This window comes from Motacilla alba, chromosome 5, assembly GCF_015832195.1.
Source record: "Motacilla alba alba isolate MOTALB_02 chromosome 5, Motacilla_alba_V1.0_pri, whole genome shotgun sequence".
In the NCBI taxonomy this organism is placed as follows: domain Eukaryota; kingdom Metazoa; phylum Chordata; class Aves; order Passeriformes; family Motacillidae; genus Motacilla; species Motacilla alba.
The window spans coordinates 9871418-9887490 of NC_052020.1; the positions used below are offsets into that span (position 1 = coordinate 9871418).

General features: G+C 50.3%; 1 protein-coding gene across 3 annotated transcripts in view; it reads left to right on the forward strand.

Moving 5' to 3' along the window:
* PLCB2 (phospholipase C beta 2) overlaps positions 1–16073 on the forward strand; it is a 36722-nt gene extending 20649 nt beyond the window's left edge. Inside the window, exons 14-32 of one of the 3 annotated variants that reach the window (XM_038138924.1) lie at positions 837–1008; positions 1774–1871; positions 2560–2656; positions 2774–2858; positions 3129–3253; positions 4235–4389; positions 4715–4879; positions 5837–5936; positions 6180–6284; positions 7237–7319; positions 7412–7508; positions 7681–7734; positions 8262–8472; positions 8669–8840; positions 9823–9899; positions 11540–11635; positions 11935–11992; positions 14780–14866; positions 15089–16073. In XM_038138924.1, the coding sequence (XP_037994852.1) occupies positions 837–1008; positions 1774–1871; positions 2560–2656; positions 2774–2858; positions 3129–3253; positions 4235–4389; positions 4715–4879; positions 5837–5936; positions 6180–6284; positions 7237–7319; positions 7412–7508; positions 7681–7734; positions 8262–8472; positions 8669–8840; positions 9823–9899; positions 11540–11635; positions 11935–11992; positions 14780–14866; positions 15089–15361 (2310 nt within the window). In that variant the 3' untranslated portion in view covers positions 15362–16073. Of the gene's footprint in view, positions 1–836; positions 1009–1773; positions 1872–2559; positions 2657–2773; positions 2859–3128; positions 3254–4234; positions 4390–4714; positions 4880–5836; positions 5937–6179; positions 6285–7236; positions 7320–7411; positions 7509–7680; positions 7735–8261; positions 8567–8668; positions 8841–9822; positions 9900–11539; positions 11636–11934; positions 11993–14779; positions 14867–15088 lie in introns of those variants that run through there. The other 2 variants (XM_038138925.1, XR_005257195.1) reach the window with 2 other exon arrangements.

A 16073-nucleotide genomic window follows, 5' to 3' on the forward strand; every position in this document is an offset into this window, starting at 1 on the left:
AGGCCCAATCCTGCTTCTAGCCTGGAAATATTCCCTTCCAGGCACAGGTGGGCAGGTCAGTGTCATGTGCTTGGAATAGCTGAGGAAAGTCCCCCTCTGCTTGACCTCAGTCTTCATCTTACCTGTACAACAGGTATTTCTGGCCTGCCAGGAGACATGGTTTTAAACATCTGAGCAGGATCTGTGTTCTGCAGGGCACGAGGCAGATCCTTGGTGTGCACAGAGGAGGGGCAGCTAAGGCACCTGGCCCAAGCATCTGTTTGAAAGCACTGAGACCCAAAGAAGAGCTGCAAAGAAGCAGTGAGCCAGCAGCAGCTGCTGCCCACTGCCCAGCCCCATGTCCAGGCAATGGGAACAGAGGGATGAGGGGGGGAACAGTTCAAGAGATCAGCTAAGCTATTTACAGGCCTTTGCTGTCTGTGCAGTCTGTCACATGTCCTTGTCTTGAGCCACCTCCTCTGGGATCTTTTTTAAATCTGCTGCAGGCAGTGTTTAAATCTGGCCTGAGTACTGATGAGGGACTGAGGATCTGGGATATAATGAGAGAAGTAGGTGGAATGGGAAGCCAGAGGTACGTGGATGCCTTCAGGCCATCTAGGTGTTTTTTTTAGCAGGATGGGTGGCTAGGCAGCATGGCAGAGCCTGGGAGGTGCAAAATGCTGGTCTGAAACCACAGGTGAAATCTTAGGGAAAATCTGCATTAATCTAGTGGGATATGCTGGCAGAGGGAGGAAAGGAGGAGCACAGTGGGTGAGAGATGTGTCTGTGCACTGCAGTTGGCCGGGGGACAGGGGAGGTGAGTGTGTGAATTCTGTGATGAAGTTTATCTGTTACAGCTGAAGCCAGGAGTTCCTCTCCCAAGTCCTAAGGATCTCCTAAGGAAAATCTTGATTAAAAACAAAAAGAACCAATCTATGTCTGAGAAGAGGCAGAACTCTTTGAAGAAAGGGAGGAATGTGGAACCAGAAACCACTGAGCAGCCAACCTCTGTGGATGCTGAAGATACTGGTATGTCTGAAGGGGAGAGGGACTAATAAAACTGATGGGCAAAGCCTTCTAAATCACTCAGTACTTGGTGAGCTTGGGACAAGCCAGCACTAGTCATTAAATCAGTTATTCCAAGCAGCAGCAGAAAATTGAAAGATAAATGAAATCTTCAGAATATTTTGAACACTTCGTCCAACCAAAAGAGACAATTATTTACCTGCCCATCATCCCTTAGTGATCCACTGATACACTCTTGGCTTTTGGGTTGAGGGAAGGGGAATAATTTGTTACTGCTTGTAGCTCTCTGATAATCACAAATTCACCACAGCCTAGTTCTTCACCATGAGGGCCTTGGAGGTTCATAAAACCTTCAGCCCCTCTCTCCTCCCTTCCTGTCACCTCCTGGGCTCAGGGCCCCTGTAGTAGAACAGTCCCTGTCATGGTGAGAGCACATGATGTCATGTGAGGACAAGGTGAGCACCGCTGCAGAACACCTGGAAATGGGCATTTATTCCTGCAAATATATCTGACCTTGGAGGGGAAACAGCCCAGTGATTGTTACTCCTGAGTGTGAGGGGAGCCTGCAGCAGGAATGGTTTGGTCTCTTGGATGTGCTCATCTTCAGTGTACCAGTTCATGTTTGGATTTGGCCAATAAAATTGTAGGATTCTTCCCCTCAGTGTTCCAGCATTACTTGGGGATGAGGTTTGGCAGAGCCCTCCACTGCCAGCAGCCTGCAGGGTCCTGTGTCTCCTGATCCATACCACTGATAGCCTGTGTGCTTAGTCTGGGCAGGTGATGTGGCTGAAGAGGAGCCAGAGGAAGAGGATGAACAGCTCAGAAATCTGGATGAAGAGGAAATTAAAAAGATGCAGTCAGATGAGGTACTGTCACAGTTGGTTCTTTTCCTTTCCTGTTTGGATTTTTGCTGGCTTCCATTTTTCTCTGGGGCTTCACCCTATTGAATAGAGATGAACCCAAAGTGCAAAGGGGAATGAATCTGCAGGGGGCTTTCCATCCCCCACACTACAAGACTTTTGCAGGAAAAACTGAAAAAGAAAATTTGTTGCAAGCATAAAGAATGTGGCAGAGGAGTTACTGCTGACTGTGCATGATTTGGAGATAACTGTTTGCCTTGGGGGTGTTGAGAGGCTTAGCCTTGGTCTGAGAAGTTGTTACTGAAAGTGCTGCTGCTGAAGGGGGAGGGAGGAGATCAGCATTCCCTTGAATAAAAGGTCTGTTTCCCATTTCCATCTCCCTGGTATCCTTTGGAAAGGAGGAAAAACAACATCCCCGTTTATCCCAGACTCCATGTTCTGAGAGGTCAAAGAGATCCTGGGCTTTGTACATCCTCCCTGGAACCTCTCCATGTGCCTTGATTCCGTTTTTGCCCAGCCATCCAGAGGTCCTGTGCCCCTGCCCACCATGGAGCTGTGGGACTGGGAAGACAGAGAAACTGGAGCACTCTGGTCAGGGCAGCCACCAGAGCTCTTTAGGAGGCCCTGGTGCAGTTTGTTTCATCTCCGGGGAAGCTCTCCTTATCTGTTCCCTTTTGGATTGTTCTCTGCTCAGGGCACGGCTGGCCTGGAAGTGACGGCGTACGAGGAGATGTCCAGCCTGGTTAACTACGTACAGCCCATCAAATTCAACTCCTTCGAGGTCTCTGCCAGTAAGTCAGGCTCGGTCCCTTCGGAACCCAGGCCAAGAGCTTCCTGCCTCCGTCAGTCCCCTGTGCAGAACGGGGACTGGGCGTGCCTTGCTCCTAAATGCAATCTCCTGTTTCTAGAGAAGAACCGGAGTTACGTCATCTCTTCCTTCACCGAGACCAAGGCTTGCGATCTAGTGAGCAAGTTCCCCGTGCAGTTTGTAGAGTATCCTTTTGGCAGCCCTTTTCCGGTGCCGTCGGGTGCTCGGAGTGGGAGGGAGATTCTTGACAGGATGCATCCTGCCATAGCCAATGTCAAGGCTGCCAGATGTTTGTCCTTAAGTGAAAAGTGTATGGACAAGGAGCCTGAGCCTCCCTGCAGTCTCGTCTGGAAGGCTCTGAGCATCGGTAGCCGAGCTCGAACGGTTTTTATAATGGGAATATGTGGGCTGGCCCCAGGGCACACCAGGAGCAGTGTTTCCTATAGAGCCTGTAGATACAACAAGCGGCAGATGAGCCGCATTTACCCCAAAGGCACCCGGATGGACTCCTCCAATTACCAGCCCCAGATGTTCTGGAATGTCGGCTGTCAGATGGTGGCACTCAACTTCCAGACCATGGGTGAGTGTCGGGGTGTGCTCCAGCCTCCGAGCAGGCGAGGTCAGGCACTGCTGGTCCCCTGGTGCTCCTGGTCTCTGTCTCTTCCTTTTCTGCCATTTCCCTGGTCATTATTCCATGTGCCTTTTCCCAAAGTGCTGTTCTCCTCTGATTTGATCTCCCACAGACCAACAGCACTTTTCCATGCCCAGCACAGACCTGACATACACACACACACACACACACACATATGGACTGCTGTCACCCTGTGTCTGGGCACTGTCCCTGGCTGTCCTTTTCCACGATGTCACACTGAATCATATCCATGAGGGCACCTGCAGCTCCCACCCCCCAAGTTGCTACCTGTACAAGGCAGAGGCAGAGCTCCATCTGGCCACAGCACTGACCTGTCTGTGCCATTATTTCCAGGATTTTGACCTGACCGGGGGGAAAAGGCCTTTCCTGGCTGCACACCAGCATAAGAAGGAAAGAAAAGCCTTGGCAGAAAGCTGTACCTTACCCCTCTTCCTTCCTCAGAGAGTTGTGTTATGTATAGAGCATAGGAGCCTAAAGGGAGCGAGTGCAAGGTTGATTCTGAGGAGGATGACAGTGCAGGCAGGTGCAGCAACCACCAGGCAGTGTCCTCAGTAGTGTCAGACAGAAGATGGACTCAGAGGAGGCCCAAAATGAAAGGGGGAAGGAACAGAGGAGCTTAGACAGTTACTTATTCCCGCCCAAAAATAGCAGGTGCTCCTTAAAGCAGGTTTTAATTTAGTTCTGCCCATGACTTAAGGTGCAAGCACAAGCAAACCACTTCCCTTCCTTGCAACAGCTGCTGTAATACTTTTCCCTCTAGGGTGCTGAGAGGCTTAATTAGTTTTCAAGATGGCTTTGCGAGCCGTGGGCTGGCAGGGGCTGGAAGCTTCCGGCAGCTTTCAGCTTCCTCACGGCACGCAGGCTGCCTGTCCCTCCCAGGCCCGTCTCACCGTGTTGCTCTGCTCTCAGATGTCCCCATGCAGCAGAACATGGCCCTGTTTGAGTTCAACGGGCAGTGTGGCTACCTGCTCAAGCACGAGTTCATGCGGCGCCCTGACAAGCAGTTCGACCCTTTCTCCGTGGACCGCATCGACGGGCTGGTGGCCACTACTGTCTCCGTCACGGCAAGTACAGCCCGGGGACCCTGTCCTGTGTCACCCAGGGGGACTCTTAGTGCCACACGAACCCGCGGAGTCCCGTGAGAAAGCGTTACTGTGGCAACTCCCAGGCTTGTCGCTATTTTAAATTAATCATAATCACTTGAAAATGGAAAATGAGCATCTGCCGTGGAGAGGGAGCCAAGGCTGTGCTGGTAGGGAAAGAGGAAGTGCTGAAGCAAGAAATAGAGGTGAAGGTAAAAGAAGAGCTGCAGCAGAAAAGCTGTTTTGGGGTGGGTCCCTCTGTTTTATTCTTCCCAGCAGTTGCTAACTCCGTTTGCGTTGTTCACAGGTACTCTCTGGTCAGTTCCTCTCGGATCGCAGCGTCAAGACCTACGTGGAAGTGGAGCTCCTTGGGCTGCCAAGGGATGCCAAACGCAAACACAGAACCAAACTGACCTCCACAGCAAACTCCATTAACCCTGTGTGGAAAGAGGAGGCTTTTGTTTTTGAAAAGGTGAGAGCATTTGATAGTAATTTAGGCAGAGAATCCTTAAAGCTCCTGATGGCCATGAGCACTGCCTTGGCAGAGGTCAGTGCCAGCAGAAGGGACTTCCCTCTGGACATCTCGGGCCTGGCTTTGGACATTCTCAGGTAACATCCAAACAACAATATCCAAAACAAATCTGCATTAATATTTCCCAGAACAGATAAGGGGTATATGGGAATAGTTCTGGAGATAACAGGCATCCAAAGTCTCCCCTCTATGATGCCCTCTTGACACTGATCAGTTTGGAAAACCTCCAGCATCAGAAAGGAACTGAATTTCTGTGGTTAAACTGTCAATGAGAAACAGCCAAACTGGAGCAGTAATGGGACCAGTTTTCAGTTGTGCCAGAACATGGAAAGCTGCCCTGTCTCTCCCCAGGAATTCAGTGATCACCAATCCAGCTGCAGGGCACAGGGAAGATAAGTCAAGTATACATTATACAATTCATCTGTCAGGCACACTATGAAGCTACAGATATTTTCAGCCTACTTGGCTAAAACATCCTCCTTTCAGAAACACTTTGAAACACTCCTGGCAGAATAATTTTGAGTTCATTTTATGGCAAAAGAATACAGGGAAGGAGGGAGTCAAAAGCCTTTATTAGCAATGTTACCATGTTTGCTAAATTATCCATCCCAGTTCATTCCAGTGAATTCTTCCTGGAAGCAGTGGTTTGGAGGGTTTGTTGCCCTGTTTTTGTCTTTAGGTAACCTGTGATCCTGGGCAGGCTGAGAAGACTGCATTTGGTGGAGTTTCTGGGCATTCACCTAGGATGTCTATGATTAACTCTGTCCTTAAATTACAAGGATTACAATTTCCAGGATGGCACTGCCATCCTGGAAGAGATGGAATTGTTTGGTTGGAAGGAGTGCTATCAGGAGTTAGAGGTGAGGACACTGGTGCCTTACTCTGCTTTTCCCTTAGATCATGATGCCTGAGCTGGCGTCTCTCAAAATTGTGGCTTGGGAAGAAGGAGGGAAGTTCATTGGCCAGCGTATCATTCCCATCATCGCAATGCACCCAGGTAAATCAGTGGAAATTCCTTCTGCTGTCCAGTGGGAGCCATAAAGTCCATACAAACAGCTGCACACTTTGCTCCTTAATCACCGTGCCCACAGGCAGTGGAACCTTGAAATCCATCTTGTTATAGCCTTGGCTTTATCCCATGATACACAGGCTCCTCCTGTAAAGAGGAGCCTCGGGCTGCTGGAGCAGACAGGGAGGGACAGGATGCCACCAGCTCAACTCCCTCCCCTCTGTGCCCCAGGCTACCACCACGTGTGCCTGCGCAGCGAGAGCAACATGCCGCTCACCATGCCCGCCCTCTTCGTGTTCCTGGAGATCAAGGATTACGTGCCAGATGCTTGGGCAGGTAGGGAGCGCTGGAATGTGTGTGGGGGTGCTTCTGGCCTCCTCCAAACTCTGATTCAGAAGTATTTTTCCAGCCTGGGAAGTGCTTTCCTGCTGCACCCTCAATTCCTTGTCAGGGTGTGTCTTGAGTGCATGCCAGCATCCTGTCGCAGCCTCGCTGCCTTGGCAAGAGCATGGAGGCTCCCGCTGCAGCCGTGCCTGGGTCCCACCTGAGGTGCAGTGCAGGTGTACCAGGCTCCAGTGTGGAAGGGCGCAGCCCTACCCTTGTTTGGAGGCAGGGAGAGGTCTCCTTGAGGGAATAGGTGACATCTCTCAGGGGCTGCAGAGAACAGGGGCTTTAGGGAGGTTTTAGGAGGGATGCTCTTCCCTATTAGAAGAGAAGAGAGGTTCTTGCTGGTACTGAGATATGGGGACCTTCCTTTGAGAAGGGTCAGAGCTGGATGTGACAGAAGCCTCACCAGAGGGATCAACTGTCATGACCAAACTAGAGTGCACCAGCATCAGCCACAGGAGCTCTTGTGAATACTTCTCGTGTTTGCTCTCTCCTCCCCTGCGTTTGTACAAATGAACCTTATTCACAGGGGAAATCCTGAGAAATCAGATTTATCACATTTTATTAAAAGATGAGGTTTATAGATGAGGTTGGGCTGGAATTGGAGCAAGCAGCTGTGCAGGTGGGAAAAATCTTAACCTGGCCCTGGCTTTTGGGAGCAGAGTTCCCAAAATCACTTCACAGAGCTATCCTGAACATCAGTTGTGAGCCATGGCCTTGGACTGGGACTGAGGTGAAGAAGTGAAGAAGCTTCCCTTCCTCCCTCCCTTGTGCTGTCAGGGAGACTTTGGTTACAAGCAGAGAACACAAACTATTCCTTCTTCACAGTGTCCTGCATTGGCAGGGAAATGAGTCCATGAGTTGTTTGCTATCCAAGCCAAGCCCTGCTCTCTGTTTCCAGATCTCACTATTGCCCTCTCCAACCCCATCAAGTTCTTCAACCTGCAGGACAAGCGCTTGAAGCTCAAGGATACCTCGGGGGAGGTGAGTTTTTCCAAGTTCTGTTCTCTAGAGCACCTTGCATGGATTCACTTGAAATAATGGAAGTTTTCATTTACCTCTGATCTTTGTTTTAGAGGCCTGGCACACAGACAAACCTCTCATCTGCTGAGACTAATGGGGTGGCAGGCTCCACTGGGAAACCCAGCATTCCTCCCTCTAACGGCTCCACAGGTAAGTTTCCAAGAGTTTCCAAGCATCTAAACATCTTGGCAGTTTAATTAATTCTTCTGTACTGACACCAACGTCCTTCACATGGGCTGTGTTCTGGTGAGCTCTCCTCTGTCCATTTCCAACCTGGACATCCAAGATGGGACATTAACAGGAACTTCTTTTGGGATTTCAGGAGCAGCAGTGTTCACCAAGGATGAAGCTGTGTTAGAAGTAATGCAGATGGCAGGTAACTCCTCATGCTGGTCACCTGGGCTGAGGCCCTGCCTGTCATCTTACATTTCCAAATAAAAAGACATGTCCCAACCCTGCCTAGTGTAGCCAGCACTAAATACAAATCCCAGGAATCTTAGGGCTCCAGACAGGTTTCCTTCAGCACGCCTGCACTCCCTGTGCAATGTGTTATTCACCTGCTTCTGGGTGCCTGAATGCAGTGTGATGCCAATTCCTGCAAACACGAGGCCTAATTGTGCCTCAAAACTGAACTGAAGGCACAAGAGGAAACCTGTTTCACTCAGGATATGTTGGCAAATTACTGTTATGTACATTGCTTTTTTAGGAGTTATTCCTAAAGAAAAGTGTTTGCCAGGACAGAATATGTACCTGGGGAGAGGAATCCCAAGGTGTGGAGCAGAGGGGGCTCTGGTTTGGGTGTGGTGATCCAGGGACATGTGTTGGAGCTGTATGCTCCAGTTTCCCCACTCCAAGCCTTGGGAGGGAGCTGGCACTGTTCAACCCTTTTATTTTGTGTTTCAGAGCCTGAGACAATCACCCTCGCTGAGCTGCAGCAGAAGAAACGCTTCCTGAAGCTGCTGAAGAGGCAGGAGAAGGAGCTGAGGGAGCTGGAGTGGAAGGGAAGCAAACAGAGGGAGGAGCTGCTGCAGAAATACTCGGTGCTCTTTTCGGAGCTGGCCTGCCCTGGGGGCAAGAAAAGGACAATACGCACAAGGAAAACACAGAAGAAGAGGTAACCACAGCCTGGGGTCACCTTCCCCAACCAAACCAAGGATCCCCAGGGAAACATGGCCTTCCCTTCTCTGCAGGAAGACGGAGCAGTGCAGGCACGTGCATGCCCCTGGGCTGTTCTCACGGAGGGTGGGTGGGAAGGTTGGGAATGTATTGGCATGGCGAGAAGCAGCACGGCCCCTGTTTCTGCTCTGCAGGAGCGTGACCCCAAGTGATGCTGGTAGCAGTGCAAATCCTGTAAAAGCAGCAGAGAGCATTGATTGCCACTGGCTCGTGGAGCTGAGGGAGAGGCTGGAGATGGACCTCATCCACCTTGGGGAGGAGCACCACAATCGCATCCGAAGGAAGAAAGAGCAGCATGCTACCGAGGTGAGGGCTGCGAGTGTCACCTGAAAACGTGTCCTGGGACAGCCCCAAAAATCCCAAGTTATTCACTAAACTGAGCTTGGGAATGTGGGCCCAGAACATACCTGACACATGCACAAGCCAGGTAACTGAGAATGAAGACTTGAAGTGTATTTGTTAGAAGCCCTAAAAATCCTACAGAAACATTTTCATATGTCTGCTATTTTTTAAAACAAGAGTAGCATTGCCATGGAGCACATCACGCTCCATCTGCTCCAGCTCTTCTGATGCCTTAGCACAGAGTTAGTGTGGCGTTAGTGGCTTCACACCTTGCCAGGTGCCAGCTCTCCGGGAGCCTGGGAGCTGGGGTGATGTGGGGGTGGGCTGAGGGTTCACCAGTGGCACCATCAGAGCGTGTTCTGCTGCTTGACTTGGTGGAAGTCAGAGTCCAGGTGAGGGGAGTCCTGCAGGCTGAGCTCAGCCAAGGCCAGAAGGAGCCACGGTGGTGCCTGGGGACGGAGTGCAGGCCGTGGGATGGTGGTGATGGTAAATCCAGCATGTGCTATCTGTTCCAGTGAAAGGGGAGTGATTCCAGGCCTGGGAAGCCTTTTCCCATTAGTGTTTTTTGAAGGAATTTGCACTGATACATCTTAAATCTTCAGTTCCCTGGTGCACCTTAGGCTTGACACGCCTCTTGCAAGCTGTGTGCAACCCTGAGGGGAAGATAACACTTGGGCACTGGCTCACCTGGGAATCAGGTTTCTTACCTGGGAGAGGAACCAGGGATGAAACCTTCCTGTCTCAGTGGTACAGTGGGGCCTGCACGCACAGCTGAGCTCACTCCTGTGCCAGTGTTTGCACTGAGCCTCGGGGTTTCAGAATCTGTTGCTCCTGGAATTCAATGCAGGGAGTTGTACAGCTGGCTTGGGTGCAACTGGATACAGATGGGGTGCAGTGTCTCATCCTGGTTTGTTCCCTTTTGGTCTCGTGTTCATCCCTTAAACAGCAAGTTGCCAGGATCCTGGAGCTGGCCAGGGAGAAGCAGGCAGCTGAGCTGCGGGTGCTGAGGGACACATCAGAAAGGTAAATATGGCAGTGCAATCACAAACAATGCCAGGTTCTGCTCCAGGCAGCACTTTCTGCTGCATCTCGCTGCTCTGCTCTGCAGCCAGGGAGGGAGGATGGGGAAGAGAAGGTTTTCTTTTCCTTTGGTGAGAAATTGAGGCAGGGGGATGTGACGGGATCTCACGCAGTGGTACGGGGGGAAGATGCCTCTCGTGATCCTCGGAAGAGTGTTCCTGCCACGAGGCACCAAGCAGGATGCAGTGTTCCAGTGAGCAGCCTGGAGCCACTGATGGGGAAGGACAGGAAATACACTGCTGGTCCCTGGCTGCCACCCCTTGTCTCTTGCAGTCAGGACCTCACATTAATCCCTTCCCGGGACTGATCCGCTCTATCTTCTAAGTGAATTGAGCATCTTGGCTCCAGTATTTAAACAAACTGGCAGAATCAATTGACCAGTTTCTAGCCAGACATGTATCCATTTGTTCTTGCAAGAACTTTGTCCTGAAGCTGAAATTCTCACTCATTCCTACTTCCCATTAAATGCTGTCTCAGTCTTTAGTTGCAAATTCATATAAAACTGCCTCTTTTTGTGTCCTGTCCCAAGCCAGAGACTCTTTATTCAGCTATTCAGCATATTCAGGCAAGTCTAAGGAAACAGGTGAGTAGCCAGGCCATGGTTTGCTGACAGTAGGATGTCATTAGTACAGTCACAGCTCCCTGGCTGGGAGAAGCTCCAGAAAGATTTCAAGATCTGCAGCAACAGGCAATGAAATGGCAGTTCAGTTCAGCAGGAATAAATCTAAAACAATGTGAATGGAAAACCCTGCCCATAGCCCATCAGTGCACTGGTTTTGGCACTCAGGTAAGAGATCTTCAGCTGCTGTGGATGTTCTTCATTCCCAGCTCTGCAGTGGCCAAAGTGGCAAACAGGATTTTGGGAATTGTACAGGGAAACAAAAAAAAAAAAAAGATTGAGTCAGCCTTGTGCCACTGGATCCATCTGCATGGAGCTGTCCCCTTCTCAGTGTGCCATCCCAAACAAATAAAGTCTTTGAAAGGACAAGAAGAACAGGCAGCACTGGGGAGGAATTTGTGCACAAAAAGGAATTAAATGGGACAGCTAGGAAAACAGATGTTTGAGGGGATGTGACAGGAATGTGTAAATCATGAATGGTCTGGAAGAGGGAAGGGATTGCTCACTGTTTCTCAGTGGAAAGAAGAATGGGACATCAGTGGATGTCTCAGGCATGTCTGTCACATTGTGTATAAATTAAGTACTGCTCCTCTCACAGCAAAGAGCTGGGAAATCCAAAAGTGAAGGTAAACTCTAAAGTATGAGTGACATCATGGAACGTGATACCTGCACAGATACTGGAGGATGGACTGGAAACTGGGAAGGTGGAGGAGGGAAAATTTCCTGTACACTTGTTCTTTCTTACACTTGCCTTTAGCATGTGTTAGCATCTGCCTCCACTGCTGGGCCAGGACACATCCTGACTCAGGACTTAAAATATCCTTGAGACTCCAGGCCTCCTGCTGCACAGTCTCCCACGTTTGGTGTTTCAGGACAATGGAACACTCCAGAGAGCTGTGGATGGAGGACTGCTCTGCTGTCTGGGGCTGGTAACCAGGCTGTATCTCCTCTCTTCTCTCCACAGCAACATTAAAGACATTAAGAAGCGGATGGAGGCAAAGAGAGTGGAGCGGGTCCAGGCCATGCTCAGGAATACCAGTGACAAGGCTGCTCAGGAGAGGTGCGGGAGTGGATGTTCCTGGGCTCTGTCCGTGCAGGATGCAGGGTCTCCTGCTGACTTGGAAGATGAGAAAGTAGAATTTTGCACCCAGTTATTTGCCTTATGGCTCAGCCAACTCTGAGTGGTGTTTTGGTGTTTGTTCTTCCTAGAAGTACAGCAGCTTCTGTCTGTGGTAGGACAGGGTGGGAATGTAACACACCTGTTGATCAGCATAGTACTGATCAGTACTATGACTGACAAATGGGTTTTATGGAAGGAGAAGAGCTGGATTTTATAGGGTTTTATCATTTTCTTTAAAGGTTGAAGAAAGAAATTAACAATTCCCACATTCAGGAAGTGGTGCAGACAGTCAAACGGGTGAGTTCAGAGGGGGCAGGCTGCCCCAGCAGCTCTAGGTTCTGCAGGGAGAGCAATCAGGGGAACTCAGTGTCCAGGGCATTTGTAACCCACAACTCGGGAACAATGGGAAAGCCTGGTGGGAGGAAAGACACCTCAAGGGCCCCAGCTATGCCCCTTGAAGACCCAGTGCCAGTCCCTGTCTGTTAGTGTCCGCATTTGAGTCCATTTCTGTGTGTCTGTGAGTGTCAGCATTTGAGCCTGTGTCCATGTATGTGTGTCTGAGTGGCCACGTGTCCAACTGTCTGTGTCTCTGTGTGTGCATGTGTCTCTGTGCATACAGTCTGTATTCAGTCTGTGTGTCGAGTCCATGTGTCTGTGTGTGTACCTGTGTGTGTCAGTGTCTCTGCCCAGGTCTGTGTGTCCCTTTGTGTACGTGTCCCAGTGTCTCTCTGTCTGGATATCTGAGTGCATGTGGCCATAGGTCCAGGTGTCTGCCTGCCAATCTGTGTCCATGTAAATCTGCCAATGTGTCCATGGGTGTGTGTGTGTCCTTGTGTGTCTGTATTTGTTCACATGCCTGTGTGTTTGTGTGTCCCTATGCCCCTGTGTCTGAGATACTTTGTGTCTGTGTGTCCATGCATCTGAGTGTGTGCATGTGGGTGTGTCTGCCTTAGGGTGAGTCTCTCTCCACTGTGTTCATGTGTGTATCCGTCTATGTCTGGGTTTATCTGTGTGTGTCCACATGTCTCTAGATCCAGGAGTCTGTCCTTGTGTGTATATCCATGTATATTTGTCCGTCTGTGTCCCTTTCACCAGGTGTCTTGTCTTCATGTGCCGAGTTTATCTGTCCCATGTGTCCAAGTGTGGGTGTGTCTGTGTGCATCTCTGCACGTCTGGGTGTCTGTCTTTGTGCCAGCCTTTGTCCTTCTGTGTCCCTGCATGTGCGTGTGTCCGTGAGAGTGTGTCCACATGTCACTCTATTCCCTTTGTCCCTCCGTGTCCCTGCGTGTCCGTGAGAGTGTGTGTACATGTCACTCTATTCCTGTGTGCGTGTCCATGCAGGCGTCTGTTTCTGTGTGTGCATGAGCCCATGTCATTGTGAACCTTTGTGAACCTTTGTGTCTGTGTCCGTGTTTGTCTGTCCTTGTATCCCGGAGTGTCTTTGTGCTGCCTGTGTCCCTGAATGTGTGCGTATGGCTGTGCCGGAGGGGGTGGGAGGATGTGTCCCTGTGTTTGTGTGTCTGTCTCTACATCTATCTGTGCCTGTATGTCCATGTGACAGTCTGTCAATGTTTGTGTTTGCATGTGTGAGTCTGTGCATCTCTGAGTGTCTATCTGTCCATGGGTGGGTGTGTCTGTCCATGTGTGTCCATGTCCAGGTGTCTTTGTCCATCTCTATCCATGTCCTTCTGTGAGTGTGTCCATGTGTTTGTCCGTGTCCAGGTGTGTGTATCTGTGTCCAGGTCTTTTTGTGTGTCTATGTGTTCTGGTGGGAGTCTGTGTGTCCATCTGTCTGGGTGCCTGTGTCCAGCTGTGTGTGTCCGTGTGTATTTCTGCGTGCCTGTGCTTGAGTGTATGTTCACGTCTGTCTCTGTGTCCATGTCAGTGTGTATCTGTGTCCTTGTGGTGGTCCATGTGTGTCTGTTTGCCTGTCCCTGTCTGTGACCATGTGTCTCTGCCTATGTCCCCATGTCCAGGTGTGTGTATGTCTCTGTGTCAATGTAGCTGTGTCCAGGTGTATGTATGTCTGTATGTCCCTGCGTCTCTGCCTAGGAATGTGTGTCCATGTCAATGTGTTGTGTCTGTGTGTCTGCCTGTGTCTGTCTGTATGTTTGTGTCTCCCTGTGTCCATGTGACGATGTTTGTGTGTGTCCATGTGTCTGTGTGTCTTTGTGTGTCTGTGTCCATGTCTGCCTGCATCCATGTGTCCACTTGTACCTGTGTGTCTGTGTCAGTGCGTCTGTGTCCTTCATCTGTGTATGTCAGTGCATCTGTATATGCATCCATGTCCTGTGTCAGTGTGTGTGTCCCTGTGTGTCACTATCCATACCCATGGTCCGTGTCTGTACGTGTCTCTGTGTCCGCGTGTCTGTGTCCATGCCTGTGTCTGCATCCTGTGTCTGTCCATACGTCTGTGTCCGTATGCATGTCCATTTATCTGTGTATGTGTGCTTGTGTGTCCCCGTGTCTGCATCCATACCTCTCTGCCTGTGTCCATTTCCGTGTGTGTCTATGCATGTGCATGTGTCCATTTGTCTGTGTGTCAGTGTCTTTGTCTGTGTTCACATCGGGGAGGCTGGGGGGGGTGTCAAGGTGTGTGTCTGTGTCCCTGTCTGTGCATCTATGTCCCTGTCCATGTGTGTCCAAGTTTCCGTGTCTGTGTGTGTCCACTTGTCTGCCTGTATGACTGCATTTGTGTGTGTCCCATTTTTGTGTCCATATGTGTGTCTGTGTCCCTCTGTGTGTGTCCATTGGTGTTTGTGTCCAGCTGTCTATGTCAGTCTTCATCGGGGGCCTTGTGACTGTGTCCATCTGTGTGTCTGTCCACGTGTAGCTGTGCCTGATTGTCTGTGTGAGTACAAGTGTCTGTCCTTATGCAAGTCTGTGTATCCATGTATCCCTGTATGTCTGTGTCCCTGTCCCTGTGTCCCACGTGCCCATGTGCACTGAACCTGCCAGGCTGTCACGGTGGCCCTGAATCCAGGCTGCTGCTCCTGGCCCACCCTGCTAGGCTGAGCTTGGGATGCCCAAAGCCCTTGCTTATAAAACTGGACCCTGAGGGGGATTCATTTATTCTTTTTAAAGGTGACAGAGAAGACTGGCAGGTTCCAGCAGAAACTGGAGGAGAAGCAGGCAGCAAATCTTCAGTCCATCAAGGAGAGAGAAAGTCAGGTAAGGACAACATTTAGGGTCAGGGCCGTTCCTTGGCACAAGCAGTCAAAACCCCCAGAGAATCAATCTTGATGGCCGCCTTCAGCCCAGCCATTCCCAGGGGGTGACAAAGTGGATGAGAGAACCTACACAGAAGCCAGAAGGACCAACAGCTCATCCCAGAGCTCCTGGTCTCTCTGCTTGACTCTAGTGTGTGGGAATGACCTGATTCTCCATTTGCAGCTCCAGCAGCAGGTACGGGTGGAATATGAGGAGAAGTTGAGAGCTCTGAACATGGAGGTTCAAGAGATGGTGAAGAACTACACCAAAGGCAGCTTTCCAGGAGAGCCACAGACTGGGAAGGAAGCAGGTCAGAGCATTCCTGAGGGAGAACAAGGCTCTGCAGGCCAACTGGAAGCAAATATCCCAGTGGCAGAGGTGCGCAGGCTTACACTGGCAATGACTGAGCCCTCGGGAGCTGCAATGGATGTGGAGATAGAAGAGAGCATATTCTGAGATAAGGCCCTTCTTACATTGCAAGGAGTTACACGGTGAAGTAACAACCAGCTTCACCAACTACTGCCATCCCTTTCCATTCTGGGGAGCTCCTGAAATCCTTCAGGAATGTACTACATTATCCCAGGTTTCTGGAAGCAGTCTGGAGAGCTCACCCTTCAGAGTACTGCACCCCAGCCTGAGCTCTGAGGCATTTCAGCAGTGGGAAAGGGCCTGTGCCTGCAGACCAACTCCCTGTTGGCATCACAGCAGCAACTACAGGAATATTTACTTTGCATTCGGAACAGTTTTTAGAGTCAGTTCCCTCATCATTCCTCACATGCATCTCTTCACATCAGTCCAGCTCCTCCTAACATCTTCCACACGGTTCAATGGAACAGCAATAAACAAACCTAAACACTGATACAAAGAGGCACCACAGGGGGGATAGGGGTGGGAAGTGGGCTCAGTCACAGCAAACCACACCGTGCTCTGCGTCCTGCAGGAAAACAGTTACACCTGAAGCTGCATTAATGAACAATTACAAATGCTGCTATGAAACAAACCAAACCCCGGGTCAAGCAGGTATGAGACAGCACGTTCCAAGCCTAGTCTGAACACCCAACAAGAGTCCACCTCTCCCCTGTGGTGTCGCCAGAGTACTGGAATTACAGATTGTACATTTCTGAGCTATTTATTTTCTAAAAAAAAATAAAACATAGGAGTTCCTAAA